The sequence below is a fragment of the Antedon mediterranea genome, chromosome 11, assembly GCF_964355755.1.
Source record: "Antedon mediterranea chromosome 11, ecAntMedi1.1, whole genome shotgun sequence".
Classification (NCBI taxonomy): domain Eukaryota; kingdom Metazoa; phylum Echinodermata; class Crinoidea; order Comatulida; family Antedonidae; genus Antedon; species Antedon mediterranea.
The window spans coordinates 13,108,324-13,124,874 of NC_092680.1; the positions used below are offsets into that span (position 1 = coordinate 13,108,324).

The 16,551-nt window shown below is 32.7% G+C and overlaps 1 protein-coding gene across 2 annotated transcripts; it reads left to right on the forward strand.

The window, feature by feature from the left end:
- Positions 1-4,074: 4,074 nt before the first annotated feature.
- Positions 4,075-14,686, forward strand: LOC140062233 (CMP-N-acetylneuraminate-poly-alpha-2,8-sialyltransferase-like). Of its 2 annotated transcripts, none has more exons than XM_072108353.1 (5): positions 4,075-4,301; positions 9,328-9,601; positions 12,813-12,884; positions 12,994-13,506; positions 14,177-14,686. In XM_072108353.1, the coding sequence occupies exons 2-5, from the start codon at positions 9,348-9,350 to the stop codon at positions 14,436-14,438; spliced, it is 1,101 nt and encodes a 366-aa protein (XP_071964454.1). In that variant the 5' UTR covers positions 4,075-4,301; positions 9,328-9,347; the 3' UTR covers positions 14,439-14,686. The 2 variants fall into 2 exon arrangements, with proteins under 2 accessions (XP_071964454.1, XP_071964455.1); XM_072108354.1 differs by lacking the exon at positions 4,075-4,301 and adding an exon at positions 6,798-7,134.
- Positions 14,687-16,551: the final 1,865 nt, after the last annotated feature.

Genomic DNA, 16,551 nt, shown 5'->3' on the forward strand with positions numbered 1-16,551 from the left:
GATAATTAGTTATTGACGATTAAAACGAATTTAGGTGCAACGATTTGCCCCAAATACGGGTGTTTTCCGATCGTTGTATACACTGTCTAATGGATGTCAATTTGAAAAATACCCGCACACAATAATACGAGGACACTTCGCATTTTCCTATCTCCTCCTACGATAATTGTTTTTAATAGCTGAAAACCGGTTGAACAGTTCGAGTTCAGCATCATAATGTTGAAGACAGGCCGATTTTCTTTAAAAAATGCTATTTTGATACATGTAATATACGTTTTTACAAATGTATTGATTTGTGATGAATGGAACATTCCAAATTATTTGGTTTAACCATACAGGTATAGATTTAGATTTATGGGCCCCCTTGGAGAATAAACATAAATAGTATTGCAATGCTGTACAATACTGTTAGGTATTAACCACTTTTGATCGCAATTTGAATCGCAAATTTCTTACTGTGTGAGTGTTGGTACTGTTAGATATAATATAAACAAATATACAAATAAACTTTATTACTGTGAGTGTGGGTAGGCCCTACTGTTAGATACAAATAAATAAACGTTATTACTGACAGTTGCTTCTCAACGTTTGTATTAATTAATAATTTAAAAATATATAAACGTCGTAGTGGTGTATCGTTACATGTACTTTACTATTTCAATCGACTATGACAGTGAGAGTTTTAACAAAGTATTAAATCGTAAATGTTTTACTGTATTTAGTGGTATATTATTTATAGGCCTATAAACCATTAAAAACAATATTTCGTTACTGAGTGGATAAGAATATATTTTAAAATGTTTCCTCTTTGTACCTATCTTCTTCCCCCATCCCTCAACCCTTAGGCCTAATGTTACATACAAAACACAAATTGGGTTTGTTTAAATGAGTCCAAATAAAAAAATTTGACTCATTTTGTTTCTCTCTCGGAAGTAATTCCCAGGGTGCTAATTTTGGTTGACTACATAAATCATTGTGTATATTTATTCGTTTCTGTAAACGACAATGTATTATAGTCCTGCAGTACGTACATTTGAAATCTCCATTTTTTTCTCGCTGGAAATACTGTGTATTCGAGAACCATCTGTGGGCACGACCTAGATGGTACGCGAGCGAAGCGAGCGTGCCATCTAGTGAGTATAATTACGTTATAATCTTTTTGGTATTAGATTGCTTTTGTTCATTCATTCGTTTGTTATTTTGTTCATTCGGTCAAAATCGATAACATACAAGTGTGTTTAATATATATTATATTGAATATTTAGGTCACTCATTTTGATAAGTTGTAAAATCAAATCAAATACATTTTATATTTAAAAAACATATGAAATTGTGTAACATAATTTTGTATTTATTTTGTAGAAATTTCATACCATAATTTTAAATCCTTTTTGGAGGTCATTCCATATTTTAGTTGCTCGGTATAAAAAAAACCTTCTTTCTCTCCTGTGCTCTATTCTATTCTGTTCTTGTTGTTACTATGTTTTTTCTTAGTACATTTGTGGTGGTAGATGATCATTAGAACTAAAAGAATACTGACGAATTATTGTTTCATTGATTTTATTTCATTTCCAACAAGAAAATGCTAATAATTACACAATAATATCCATAACTACCAAAACGTATTGATGAAATCAAGAAAAGGAGAAGCATCATAATTATTATATAATAATAATAATAATTTATTATTAATTTATTATTATTATTATTATGAAGATAAAGTTTGATGGCGTTACGGAGACAAGGTAGTACAAACAATAGTGGCACTATTTACATGCTTGCCTTCAAATCCCAGGGTCTTTAGTTAAAATCCTGTTATGTTCTTTTTTATTTTATTTCTTTATTCTGACATAATAAAAATCATAGGATGAAAACACAAAAAAATACCGAGACGGCAAACTTCTGTACGATGGCCGCCAATACAGGGATTTGTTAAAACTGTAAAATTGAGGGTTTTTTTTCTCTCAATATTGTTTGTATGCGTTTTCCTGTTTAATGGGGAATAATATAGAAATTTAGTATATAAGTTGCAATAATACGGCATAAAGTTCTGTCCATACTATACAACTTTATGTGACAAAAAAATGTGATGTGCCAATAATAATATGGACATGATGTCATATCACTACTATATTTAGGCATATATTTGATTTGATTTTTGATTTGATTTATTCAATATCGGCTCATTACAATTACAACAGAATATATAAAAATATATAATGAAACAAAAAGCCAGGATTGTCACAAGCGAACCCAATCACTGTTTAAAGACTTTCCTTTAACATAAATAAAATATAATATAAATATAAAATAAATGACGATAAAAAATTTATTAATAAAAATCAAAGAAATTATGTAAAAAAATACAGCAGGGACCAGGTAAAATCAAAAGAAATAGTGTTGGCGAAGACTAGTCTCGAATTCTCGAAACCTGCCAAGGAGAGCAAGCTCACTTAATTCAGAGGGAAGACCGTTCCAAAGTTTACAGAATCTAGGAAAGAGTGAAGATTGAAAACAGATAGTTCGACCAAAGGGTGGCCTGAATAGAAGATCAAATTTGTGACGAGAAATAGGAGAAAAAAAAAGAAGAAACATCGAGATCAATAATAGTGTATAAACATTTGACAACAAAGATAATAGTTTGGAAATCAATCCGAGAAGTCAAAAAGAAGGAAGATGAAGGAGAGCTAATCTTTCGGCGTAAGTAGGACGTTCAAAGTGTTTACCTGGAAAAAAGTATCTAGTAAGAATGCGTTGAGGTTTTTCAAGGAGATTAGGGGATGGGAAGCCAAATGTGGAAACCACACATGAGCACCATATTCCAGAATCGGACGACATAAGGATTTGTAAAGCAGAAGAGGAGATTGAGAGTCATTGGTACCAACAGTACGACGGATAAATCCTAAAGTCCTGGAGGCAGAAGAGTGAACAGCTAAAATGTGGTCGTGCCAGGAAAGGGTACTATTAAGGGTAATGCCAAGGTATTTATGGCTGTTAGTTAGAGATAGAGGGATATCATCGAGAGCGAGAAACGTGCATAACTTTACATTTATTATGTTAAGTGACATTTTATTTACGTTGGACCAAGAAAGAATATTGTCAAGATCAGATTGTAGGATAAGGGAATCAGAGTTAGATTGAATATTCCTGAAGACAACAGTGTCATCAGCATATTGGAGAATATTAGATTGAAGAGTAGAGGGAAGATCCGAAACAAAAATATTAAATAACAGAGGGCCTAGTAGAGATCCATGTGGAACCCCAGATGTTACTTGGGCCCAATTTTAGGAGGAACCATTAAAAAGCACTCTCTGGGACCGACCAATTAGGTAAGAGGAAAACCAATAAGTGTAGAGCCACAGAAACCATAGTTGTGAAGTTTTTGAAGAAGAAGAGTATGAGAAATCTTATCAAAGGCCTTGGACCAATCCAGAAATATAACATCGGTTTTAGGAGAATTACGTTTATCAAGATTAGAAGCAAGGTGATGGTAAAGTTGGGAGACTTGAGTAATTTTTGATCGTCTTGGCACGAAACCATGTTGGGCTTTAGGAATAAGACATAGATTAGTTAAGTGAGTGTTAATATGGGTAGAAAGAAGTCCTTCTAAGAGTTTACATGGAATAGAGCAAAGAGAAATAGGTCGATAGTTGTTAAGTGTTGCACGATTATCTGATTTGAAAACTGGTACTACATTAGCCCTTTGAAGTGGAACTTGGCCAAGAGAAAGTGACAGATTATAGATGTTAGAGAGATATGAAGAGATAACAGAACCAGCTAATTTAAGAAGTGAAGAAGAAATATTGTCTGGTCCAGGAGATTTATATATCACTACCATATTTGGCCAAATCATACTGTTGTTGTCTAACTAGTTTGATAGTGTAGACAGAGCTTTAAATATTCATGATTTGATAGGACTTTGCATTGATGACGATTTCTCTATAAGTATTAGTGACCATTTTAAGAGAAAAACTTTTTTGGATGTTTGATAGGATTTATAGTTTCTTTGAGATTTTAGGAATATAATAAGGAAAAGAGGGACGCATATTTTTTTTTTAAATCACATTGTTACTTGTTTACGTATACGACGACTGCTTTTAACAAAGGAATCATTGAAGTAAATACATATCATTGTATTCAGACACAGACTGAAATAACCTCGGTTTAGCGTTTTGAGATAGGCCAATGGTAAGTTTTATCGAACATTTGTAACTTTGAGGTGCAGCCATTTTAACTGCAGACGAGTATGCAGATTGCGGAAGAGAGATAGAGCTGGAATCTATCACATGCCTCATCATAAAGTTAGTATAATTTTTTTTTGCTACTCAGAGACCGCGGAAATTAACTAACTTATAACAAACGCATACAAGTTTCTGACTTAATCCCTGGTTAATTAGTTAATGAATATTCAGTATGTTATGGAGAAAATATAATGTGTAGCTAAAATATTGTAGTATAAGTAGACTCTTTTATAGAAAAATGAAGGTATAGCTTGACCAAACTCATTGATTTAAGTAATTATGATCATAGTATGTCACAATGGTAGGTGATTTTGATACGTGGTGGTATAAATAATAATATGTGTACAGCCACATCAAAACCAGGCACTTGGTGAAATATATATTTTTTTAGTTGATACTATAATGGTATTCCTCACAATATATCCTTCAAAATGGTGTTTGGATCATTTAAATCAAGCAAATATTCCCAGAGTTATGGCAATAAATGTATATAGCATTTATACAACAATTTATTTGTAATTACTGAGTAATTAACAGTCAAAGTTTAATGACAAATCAGACAGGAAGTTGCCCCATGCTGTTACAGGTTGAACAATTAACACCTTAGCAACACTACCTTCTAGATAAACAATCATTCTGAAATTTGGCACACTTATTCAATATAGTGTTTTCTGATATTCATGAAAATTTCATCAAAATCCGAGGTGGTTATCATAGTTAATTATGACGATTACAAAGTACCACTAATTTACGTAAAATCTGTCAAATTCATTTATAATAGTGTAGTGTAAGAATAATACAGTAGGCCTACTAGTAGGTATTCAGGAAGATTGCCTTAGCTTATTATTAGTTCTAAACAAATTTAAAAAAAACAGCAAACATTTTATTAATGAACTTTATTCAATTTTATTTCTCTTTTTACTTTATTTTATCTGCTTTTTGTTCAAAATGGCGCAGGGCACATAATGTCCCTCGTTTCTGGTCGGCAAAATTCAATTACCAGTATTTTATTTGCGAGTGATTTGTATTGTACTGGTTTTTAGTGTTAATGTTATGTATATAAGAGAAACTCAACAGTTCTTTTCAGACTTAATATACGTGGTGTACCGCAAACTTTATATCAACATTTGATTTCGCCATGCAAACCTTCAAACAATGTTATGTATTCTATTGTTGAACCAGCACCATAACAGATAGCCACACCCGTTAGCTTGAACAATGTTTTTAAGCATGATGAATAATGTGAAATTTAGCCAAGGTACCAGTATTTTATTTGTGAGGGATTTGTATTGTACTGGATTTTACTGTTGTTAAAGTTATGTAATACGTCTATTGTTGAACCAGCACCTGGCCTGATCATGACAGATAGACACACCTGTTAGCTTGAACAATGTTTTTAAGCATGATGAATAACGTGAAATTTAGCCAAGGTACCAGTATTTGTATTGTACTGGTTTTTACGGTTTATGTTTTGCACACACTCCCCACACACCCAACCCATCATTGGCAATTTTTAAGCATAATGAAATTTAACCAAATTGAAATAAATAAAATAGCCCAGAAGTAGGCCTAGTAAGTAAAGTAAAGCCTTCCAGGAGGCTTATTATACTATAGAGAGGAAAACTCTATCTTATTTTAATTGGGCTAGGCCTTGTTGTTGTTATTACTATTATTATTACTAGCTAGCTAGGCCTACTATGCCATGCAGCCTATCTAGGTTAGTAGCCCAGCGTAGTAGTAGGCCTAGGCGGATCTCCGCCTAGTCTAGGCTTATAGTACTAGGCCTAGTAGAGCCAGGCAGGTCTAGCCTACTGTACCTGGTCCTAGCTAGGCCTAGTGCCAGTGGATTGAGAGTTACATTGTTAATATCAACTCTTACGATAAATAACTTAGCTAGGCCCTTTACTTTAGTATGTTATAACTTATTGTTATCAAGTCTGAGTCAGTACACGCCACTTTAGTATTAATGTGTACAGTACTTAGATGAACTATAAAAAATATATTTTTCTCGACAAGCGTGTACTAGCGATAAGATTTTGTTGACCTGGAATTTTCCATGCTGGATGGGTCATGTGACAAAATTAAACCAATCACATCGCTTCTTTCAGCGTGTTCGTAGCAACAAGGCCGTTTTTGTTTACACTAAAGGGTTCTATAAAATCGGTTTTTATTGGTCTATATCGTACAATCTGTGACATCACTCATTTATTTTTAGATTCATGAACAAAATACCTATCGAATGATACCAAGCTTTCAGGGGTTATCTACAAAATTACGGCGTAGGAATGACGAAAATAACTGCTTTTTTATAACGAATTACCACGTTCTTTCAATCGAAACACGAGGATAGAGGCTCAGATTTATGTAATTTTTACCACCTTTCCATTTGAATTAGTTAATAAGATATATATTTTTGAAATCTACGGTAAATTTCCTATCAGATAATGGTAAAAAAACAAAATGGTCAAAATATGAGTTTCACACATTCAAATGCATTTTACACAAATCCCTATCTAGCGACAAGCGCCTGGTTTTGATGTGGCTGTACACATATAACAGTTATACAATCATGCGCTGTACTTGGATTTGTAAATTTCATTTAAAAAGTGTTATTGTGTACAGGGCCGTTAAGCACCGTATTACTTTTTGTTTAAATTCCGGCCACGACACCTAATTTAAATAAGAATATTAGCTTTGTTGAGCACCCGTCCTCTGGACATAGCGATCGTGTTTTGTTAAGCCGGTAAAGTCAACTGTAATGATACAGTTTTGCAGTCAATATAAATAGACTTGACGGACGAATGTTCGTGTCATTTGGATTAAAAAAACTATTTAAACATCAGCATTGGAATTTGAAAAAAACAATTAACATTATATGGAATATCTGTTGTTAGTAAGTACTCAACATTACATTATTAAGCTTGTAAGAATTAGAATAAAATTGTACCAAGGATATAAATTATAGAGTAAATATTGTATTGCAGGATAGGCCTGCTGAAAGGATAGGGTCAAAAGGTGAACAATTATATATTGTTGAAAGGGTATACTCAAATTTAAAATCACTTGTCTTGTTTAGTTGAGGGTAGTTAATAATGTATTTCGATACCACCAGACACACGCTGACTTCGGGGAAGATAATTCATGGAGGACCCCGAAAGGACCACTGTATCGTGTTTTTTACTCGTAATTTTCTTCCAAATGTTCTTGGTCAGATAATAATCTTTAGAAAGGTTCATCTTCATGTTTCATTTTGATGTAAAAAAATATAGATGGCCCCTTCATCTCCTATCTCTGTATATAGTAGGCACATTTGGGACATTTTTTCAGCACTATAAATGTACAATGCTTCAGGTAGTATGGACACACGTCACCTTTATGTACGTGCATGTTGCGTTTTTCGTATCATTTAAATGTCTGGAATTATCAAAGATTACCATAATTACAAACTCACGAATTAAAATATAACTATTATTATTTATAGGCTAATTGTTCGTTATTATGCATACCCACTTCGGTGTGAATTGTCTGTGTCCGCGCTCTAAACGGTAGTAGGCCTATTCATGATGATGGAGTTTCATAATAATTTGGTTTTGTGTTTTTACTCAATAGTACGGTAATATTGTTATTATTAATTAATATTTTTGATTTGATCACTTTATTTCAGAATAAATATTCCATATATAGGCCTACTGTACAACAAAAAATAATACAAAACCGGAAAATCAAACTAACTTTTTTCCCACTAGACTAACCAGATCATTTTCATTATTCACAACTCTTAATCTAAAACCATAGGCCTAATAATAGTATAAAGTTGTTACATGTTAAAAATTCATTCAGATTTATATATAGTCATTAGTTTGTATGGTACTTCGGAACTGCATTGTTCATTGAACCGATACGAGCGGACACTGTATTCTCAGTGGTGGTGTATTGATCGTTGCTTTGTGCTTTGTTAGTGTTAAGAAATTAAAAGTGGGTTCATGGCTGCCAACAACAAAAATTGTATTTGCATAACCGACAATTTTACAATTCATGGTCGTGTTTTATAAAGCTAAACTAGTCAACTGTTTAAAGTGAATTAATTTAGGTCGTTTACTTTTACGTGCACATAAATCATAGTAAATAAAATAAAATGCTATCTTTAAGTTTCGGTACAAAGTTCACATTTCATTCAGCAGCTACAACATTTTCGTCTTCCTTGAACAAACAAATCTATAACTTAGGCGTCACACTTGCCATATGTTTGTTTGTTGCCTACATTCCTTGTTGTTTTATTATGCTGATTACTTATTTTCGTCTATGTTATAAAAATACCATATAATTATCCGAGAACCACATAATGTTACTGTTGCTGACACCGATATCATTATTAGCCTGTATTGATCTATCATTATGTTTAGGCTGCAATGGTTATAATACCATAATCAATTCATTTGTTACAACTACACATTTTACATGTTAAGTTTTGGAAAATTATTGTTTGGATTGAAAGTCTTAGAACACCAAGATATCATGATGTTATAATGTGTTAATATTATATGCTAGTATTTAAGCAGTATATTACATGAATGAAAAAAAAAACACTCGGTTCCTCAACCATGTTTCTTTTGGCTTAACACACAACATGTTCCTGTATATTCCTAATTGGCGTATGTAACTGTATGAATGAACATGCAATTAGTTTGCGTCGTTTGGCAAATGAGATTTGTCGTACGTTAAAACTTGGTTCACACTGAACGAAACGTTCATTTCATTTCATAAGTGTTTATTTCTATTAATGGTTTATAGAAATTAACAATAACACATTAAATAAAGAAGAAACATACCATTAATAGAGGATTTTACAAGAAGTAAAAAAAAAGAGAAAACTGAAAAAACAAGAAAATTGTTGTAGTAATTACTACTCGAGCTCACACGTCTTCCATCGCTACAATTTCAAACGACGTGTGTTTATTTTTTTTGTTTACTTAATTACAAATAAGCATTGTGTAGAATCTTGCATAATATTAAAGGATACGCATGGTTAGTTGAAATTACCATAGAAACAATAATATAGTAATAACAATAACTTCCCTTTTTTCAGATTCTAAACTGATATTGTGCATGATGAACATCGTTTGTCTTAAATACGTGAGTGCTCTAGCTTGCGTGTACGGATTGGGTATCCTTTCGATGTATGCGTTTTATTTTACCTATGGAATAAACCTGAACGTCAATTATTTACCCAGATCAACCTTTAAAAATGTCAGTAATCGTATATATCGCACAAGTCAAGTAACACATTCGTCGAACATAACTCACGGAATAGACGGGGATGTTATACATCGTAGACCTACTAGTCAATCAATGCATTATTTGTAAGTACAGTATTTAAAACGAAATATTAAATCTTATAAGAATCTAGTCCTATAGGCCTAGACAGCAATGTGACGTCACACGACCGACATTGACCTGAACCTGTAATAAGGTGCTCAATTATTTGAGGCAACTCCTTCAAATTGTGATAACATTCTAACACAATTATTTATTATATCAAAAACATAAAATGGAAGGGTTGCCCAAAATTTGGTCAGAAGAAAGCGGCCATTTTGGATTTCAAAATTAGGGTTATTGAAGCTGAGATAAGTGGGGAAATTGACACAGTTTCTTGTATAATTAATTTGCAATTATTTATAATTCCAATTACCATATTATGAGACGAATAACAATGTAAACAAATGAATATTTATTATATTATTAAATTACATTGAAAAGTAAAAAAAAAATAGTCCGATACAAATATACTTTACATTCATAAAACCAATCATTTTCAGTAATATCACAGGGTAGGTTATAATTTATTCTGTTCCTGTGATGTTTGTACATAGGCCTATTCAGTTGTACTTTTTTTTAATTCATAACAACACACGACTACCAGCCAACATGAAAATACAGCAAAAGACACACGGGTGATCTTCTCAATCTCCCTCTCGCTCTCTCCCCAAGGCCTTATTTTGTTTTCGGTCATTAAAAAAAAAATGAGTGAAAATCAGTATAATTCTCTAAATCTATGATTACTTTTATGGTAGTTTTGGACGAAAATCTTGAAAAAATATAAATATTATGTGAATAAATTAAATATTAAAATATTTTCACTGTAGCCTAAAGAGATGAAAGTAAAAAAAGCTGTGTACTATTTTGCGCATTAACATTCTCAAACAACAACAATTAGTATGAAATATTATTAAAAATATTTACTATTAGTCTTATTAGAAAACGACCCCTTGTAATTGAAAAACAAACTGCCTGACTTGTTAGGGGCTTTGGTGTATAATGCTTTCCGTCAATTGCCCCTATGCAGTTTGGGCATTGCCATCGCCTATTAAAACTGTCGGCAATCTGCCTCCATTGTTGTTCACTCGGCGATGGCATATATATAGGTTGGAGACGCCTCCACAGACTTCGTTTACAATGGTTGACACGGTAGCCTTTCCCATACGGAAACTGAAACCTATAGTTTTATAGGAATCTCCGGTGGCCAAGAACCTGAAAATTAAACATAACAATAATGCTATAGATTAATCTCATAACAAAAACTTTTGTCAATGTGAAGCTTTACCAAAAAAGAAAAAAGGTCGGATCATAACTTAAAGATGTATTGTCCCTTTGTCAAATTCCAAAATAATAAAAATTAAAAGATTTCGAAAAAAAGTGAGTAATTTTGAACTATCATAATAGTTATTAACTTTCACAAAAAATTAGTCGAAAAAAAAAAAATTTAACTGAAATACAGACGTTTTTTGGTTCAAATAATAACTTTGACTTCCAGTCAGAGTTTTCGATCAAAACATATCTCATAATGCAATGCGCTTGTTTGGCTACTCTGTATGCATAATCATAAAACTTCCTCGCGATCTGTGTGAAAACACCTTCTTAACCGTGACAAGTTGTAAACAATCCTAATTAGCATCATGCATAATGTATACTCATGGTTTGAAATCTTTGTTTACTTTCGCTCGCGACTATTTTCCAGACGAAATGTAATAAAATTTATTTAGCTGTTAATTACGTAAAATTGTTGTATTTGGCTTGAATTTTCGACTTAAAGTGAATAACTTTAATATTACTTTGATATGGCCAATTAAAATTTAGTATATTTTGACCTTCATTTTTTTGTGTTTCAAGGGACAATACATCTTTAACTCTAGTGTGATGCAGTTTTCCTGCTTTATTTGAGTATAAGGATCCAGATCCAGACCTCTGTGTCAACAACAACAAAGACATTTTTCGTACACTAAATTTTTCTTTTATATTGCATTTCTTACATTCTTTTTGAATTAGGCCTATGTTATGCTTTTTAATTTTATTAAACAGTTGTAAATAAATGTCAATTCAATATTTCATTTTCATCGCTTTTTAATATTAGCGACACAAGACGAGTCGAAACTTAATTGACTCGGGTATAATTCTCAACTACGGTAATGACACTGTGACTGTGTTGCATGTCGTTGAACTTACTAAACTAGGCCTAGGCCTAGCTACCGTACACCATGTGAGTTTTTCCTAGTGTATATACTACCAGGGAGTTGTTATTTTACAACTCCCTGATACTACCTAGGCCTAGGTCTATAAAGTTTTTTTTTTTTTAAGGAATTGAAATATACTTACCTCAAGCATACTGCCAGCCTTTGTTCGATAGAAATACTTGGTCTAAATTGGGTAGTTTCTTTTGCGATATCGTCTTTGATTAGTTCTAGGATTTCTTAAAAGCCTTGTGGGGATACTCGGAAATGAAATTTGTCTTCATAACAAATAAGTTCGGGAAAAAGCGTATGGAATTCACCATAAGTCTCTCTTGATTGATTTATGGGGTGAACCCATAAGTTTCGATCTCTTTTTTTCAGTTGACACCTTTTTTTATATAGCAGAAGTCATAACAAATAATCGTCGTCTTCTGAGTCCGTCATGATTGTGAAACAAAAGGCGAACGTCACGCGCGTACGTCGCGAGTCTAGTCATAGAACGATAAAATCGTTAAAATCGTAGCGTAAACGCGACACGGCGTTAAAACTATTATCGTGTACAATAATATATAGTTATAGTTATCGTCGTAGTATAAACAGGCCTTAAATATGATTTTTGCATTTGGCCACTTTTAAATGAAATAGGTCCTCATTTGTAGTCAACCGCTCGTAAGTTCTTTTGGTGATGCACATTCGGATCAGATGTCAACGGCCTATTTTCTAACGCACATTTTACCTATATCTTTCTTTTATGGCTCACGTTAGAAGATCACCGGTGTGTCTATTGTCGTATTTTAAATTGTATGTTGGCGGTTATTATGAGACAACGGTTTCAGACTTTGGCTGCTAGTCGTGTATTGTTATGGATTAACAAAACTGAATAGGCCTATGTACAAACATCACAGGACCAGAATAAATTATAACCTACCCTGTGATATTACTGAAAATAATTAATTAATTTGAAACGATAAAGATTATGAGAATGAGAAAAAACAAAGTAAGAGATGGGGTTGTCTATGTCAACTCCTCTCTTCAACATAACGTATTGAATGTTTTATACCTCCAGCGTGACGTTCAAAGAGAGGGTTTACAAATTACTGAAAGACCATATTGATGTCATAAATGCGACCAAGTTAAGGTAATTTGAAACAATCATCAATATCTTGTATTGCATACTGTTTATTTTTTGATAATATTCCTGATTGCAACCTGTAGCTATAGTAATTTGCAAATTCTATATTTTCTAGTGCAACATTGCAGAAATTTTCGCCAAACAACACTGTTCTATTTTATGACAAACCAGTTGATTATAACAATGAAACGAAAATAGTCTTGCCAAGAAAGAACCCCAGCCGAAAGAAAACGATCGGTTTCTACGAAACATGTGCAATTTTGGGAAACGCTGGGATACTAACAGATAGCCATTGTGGAAAAGAAATTGATGCTCATGACTTCGTATTGAGATCCAATTTGGCGCCGACTGTAGGTTATACGAATGACGTCGGAAATAAAACTAATCTGACTACAATAAATGGTGCAACGTGCGGTTACATAGCCAAGTGTTTAAAACGTGACAAACTGGGATGTAGAGATAAAGTTTACAAACTAATGAAATCTTTTGATGGTACTTTTGTGTGGTTTTCCAAATATGGTGTGGTACCATCTTCCAACTATGTTGCCTTCACACAGGCAATTATGGACTACAAATTGAAAACTGAAGTTACGTATCCAGGATTTGGTATGCCAAAACGCGTATCAAGGTATGTTTTGTTTTTTGATAATGCTAATAAGTTAAGTTAATTATAGTATAATTGTGTGTTTCTTTGTGATTATTAGGTTGAGGTTATTTTAAAAAGCCGTGCTTCGTTATGATGAGCCATTCTGTTTTTGTAAACATTATTACAAGTAATCCATGTTTTTCAATTGAATTTATTTCCACAAAACTGTAGTCTTTCTGAACATTTTATTAGGATTTATGTTTTTCTAAGGGGTTTTGCTACTTAATGATAGTTGTGCTTCTTTCTGAGGAGTTGAGCTTTCTTTCTGAGGAGTTGAGCTTTCTTTCTGAGGAGTTGAGCTTTCTTTCTGAGGAGTTGAGCTTTCTTTCTGAGGAGTTGAGCTTTCTTCTGAGGAGTGTTGCTTCTTTCTGAGGAGTTTTGTTTCTTTCTGAGCATTTTTGTTACTTTCTGAGAAGTTGTGCTTCTTTCTGAGGAGTTGTTTCTTTCTGATATTTTCTTACTGATCTTTGCTTTTTGTTTGCTCAATATCAATATACAAGTTTAAATAAAAAAGCCTAACACACACAAAAAAAACTCTTCTCAGGATCTCCATCATTTTGTTTTATAAGTGATAATTTTTTCAAGACCAATAAAAGTGTTCTGTATTCTATATCTCACTAACTTAACGTTAATTTTTATCGGTATTTTTCAGATATTGGAAAGTTAATAGTCCATCAAGCGGTCTTGTCTTGTACACAATAGCGAGTACTTTCTGTAGAAAAATTTCGATGTATGGTTTCTATCCATTCTATACAAAAGACGATGGTACTCCTGTATTTCATCATTACTACGATAACAAAACAACATTGAATTATACACAAAATCGGCACAATATGCCTAATGAATTTAAGTTGTTTTTAGAACTCAATCGGACTGGTCATTTAAGATTAGTAACAGATCATTGTATCCAATAATTTTACCTTCATGATTGGGTATAAATAATGTTTTATATTTATGGGAATATTGATTGCATTATTTCAATGATTAAATTTTATATTAATCATGGGACTTATTTTAATGTACATTTTATATATTTATTTAAAAACGTTTGAAGAATGGTAGGTAAGATAACAATTAACTTAAATCAAGAGCAATACTTGGAGAGAAATAGAGGGCGTGATTACTTTTGCAACGTCAACAATGATGGTTTTGCTGGATAAAGACAGGTACATTCATAATTGTTATTACTAGATGGTACGCTCGCTTCGCTCGCGTACCATCTAGATCGTGCCCACAGATGGTTCTCGAATACACAGTAATTTCAGGGTAACAAATCTGGCGATTTCAAATGCACGTACCGCAGGACTATAATACATTGTCGTTTACAGAAACGAATAAGTAGACACAATGGTAGTCAACCAAATAGTCCAGTCCCTAAGGGGAGAAAAAGGGGTGGGATGTTACCAGACTGGATACAAATTTTTCAATATAGCAGTTTGGTAGAGTATAGTGTGGAGATGCCAAAACAAAGTTACTGGAAATCTGATTTGACCTCTGTGACCTCTGACCTCAATTTGTATATTTTTCTATTATATAACTAAAAATCGCCATATCTTGACAACGCATGGACATTTTACATTAATTTTTTGTCAAAATGCTTGGAAGATATATATTTATATTCGCTATAATGAAAAAAAATATTAAAAAATGGCCGCAAAGGCTTTATTTTTCAGTTTGACCTTTGACCTTGATTGCTTAATATCTCAATAACACGCAATCTCAGAGATTTGAGAATGGGCTCAAAATGTTAAGAAAATAAATCTAATATTTAGTCTAATAGAAACTTTTTTCAAAAAATTACCATAAATTAAGCTTTTTTGACCCTTGACCTCTAATGTTTGAATATGTCGATATCTCGGTAACTATTTGTCCTAAAAAGTTCAGTTTGATGTCAAATTGTTCAAAATATACACATTTATACTTGCTCTAACAAAATATTTTGTCAGTATTCCTTTGGAAATGTCAATTTGAGCTATGACACATCGTTTTGCATATATTTAGCAATTAATAATCTATAAAAAAAAAGAGGGGAGGGGGTTGGGGTGGATGGAGAGACATTTTTTACATGTTACACAAATGTTAAACTCTGTCTACACTATAAAACTTTATGCGACAAAAAAGTGTGATGTGCCCATATATGGACACGATGACATGATATCACTACCATATTTGGACACATCACACCTTTTTTGTTAAACTAGTTTATAGTGTAGACAAATATGTAAAAAATATGTGTCTCTCCATCACCCCAACCACCTCTCCATCACCCCAACCACCTCTCCATCACCCCAACCACCTCCCCCTCTCTCGCATTTCCAATGCTACTGCATGCATCTATACACATCAAAATGGCCGGAATTGTACTGGAAAGTTTTTAGCTACATTTGAAAATAAGTCCCAGAGGATGGGTGTATTGTAATGTTATCAACATTATGGCAATTGTTTGTAATGGGAAAGTTTCAAAACTACATTTGAAATATTTGCTAATAATATCACATGCTATTATAGATATACTTATTTTCCCCTGACAAAGTAATTTTGACAAATATTTTTGTTGAATATGCAATTTTAATGTCACACATAATAGTTATTTACTATTTCACCAACAATTGGATTGAAAAAAAATTATATAGTGCATACCCAAAAAAACTGTAATTCAAAGCAAAAAATAGGCTGGAAGTCAATGTGGTTTTGGTTAAATTAACTGTTTATTTTGTCTTTAAAGTGATATTTACTCTATTTTTTAGATTAGCCCTTTGATTAAACACCTCTTCAAATGCAGTGAAGATCTTAAGTGTCGCCTTGTCTTACTAATCTTCCTTAACTACTCTTTTAACGATCGTAATCAATATTTGTTGAGGTATAATTATTCCCTCTAATAATGGTAATGCCTGTTTTATTGAGTCAAATGCTTTCTGATAATCTCTAAATCAAAGATTTGGTGATATTCATTTCCTTTTTATTTTAGTTGATTAACAAACTGTATAAGATGGTCCTACTGTATGAAGCCATATATATTAGTTTATG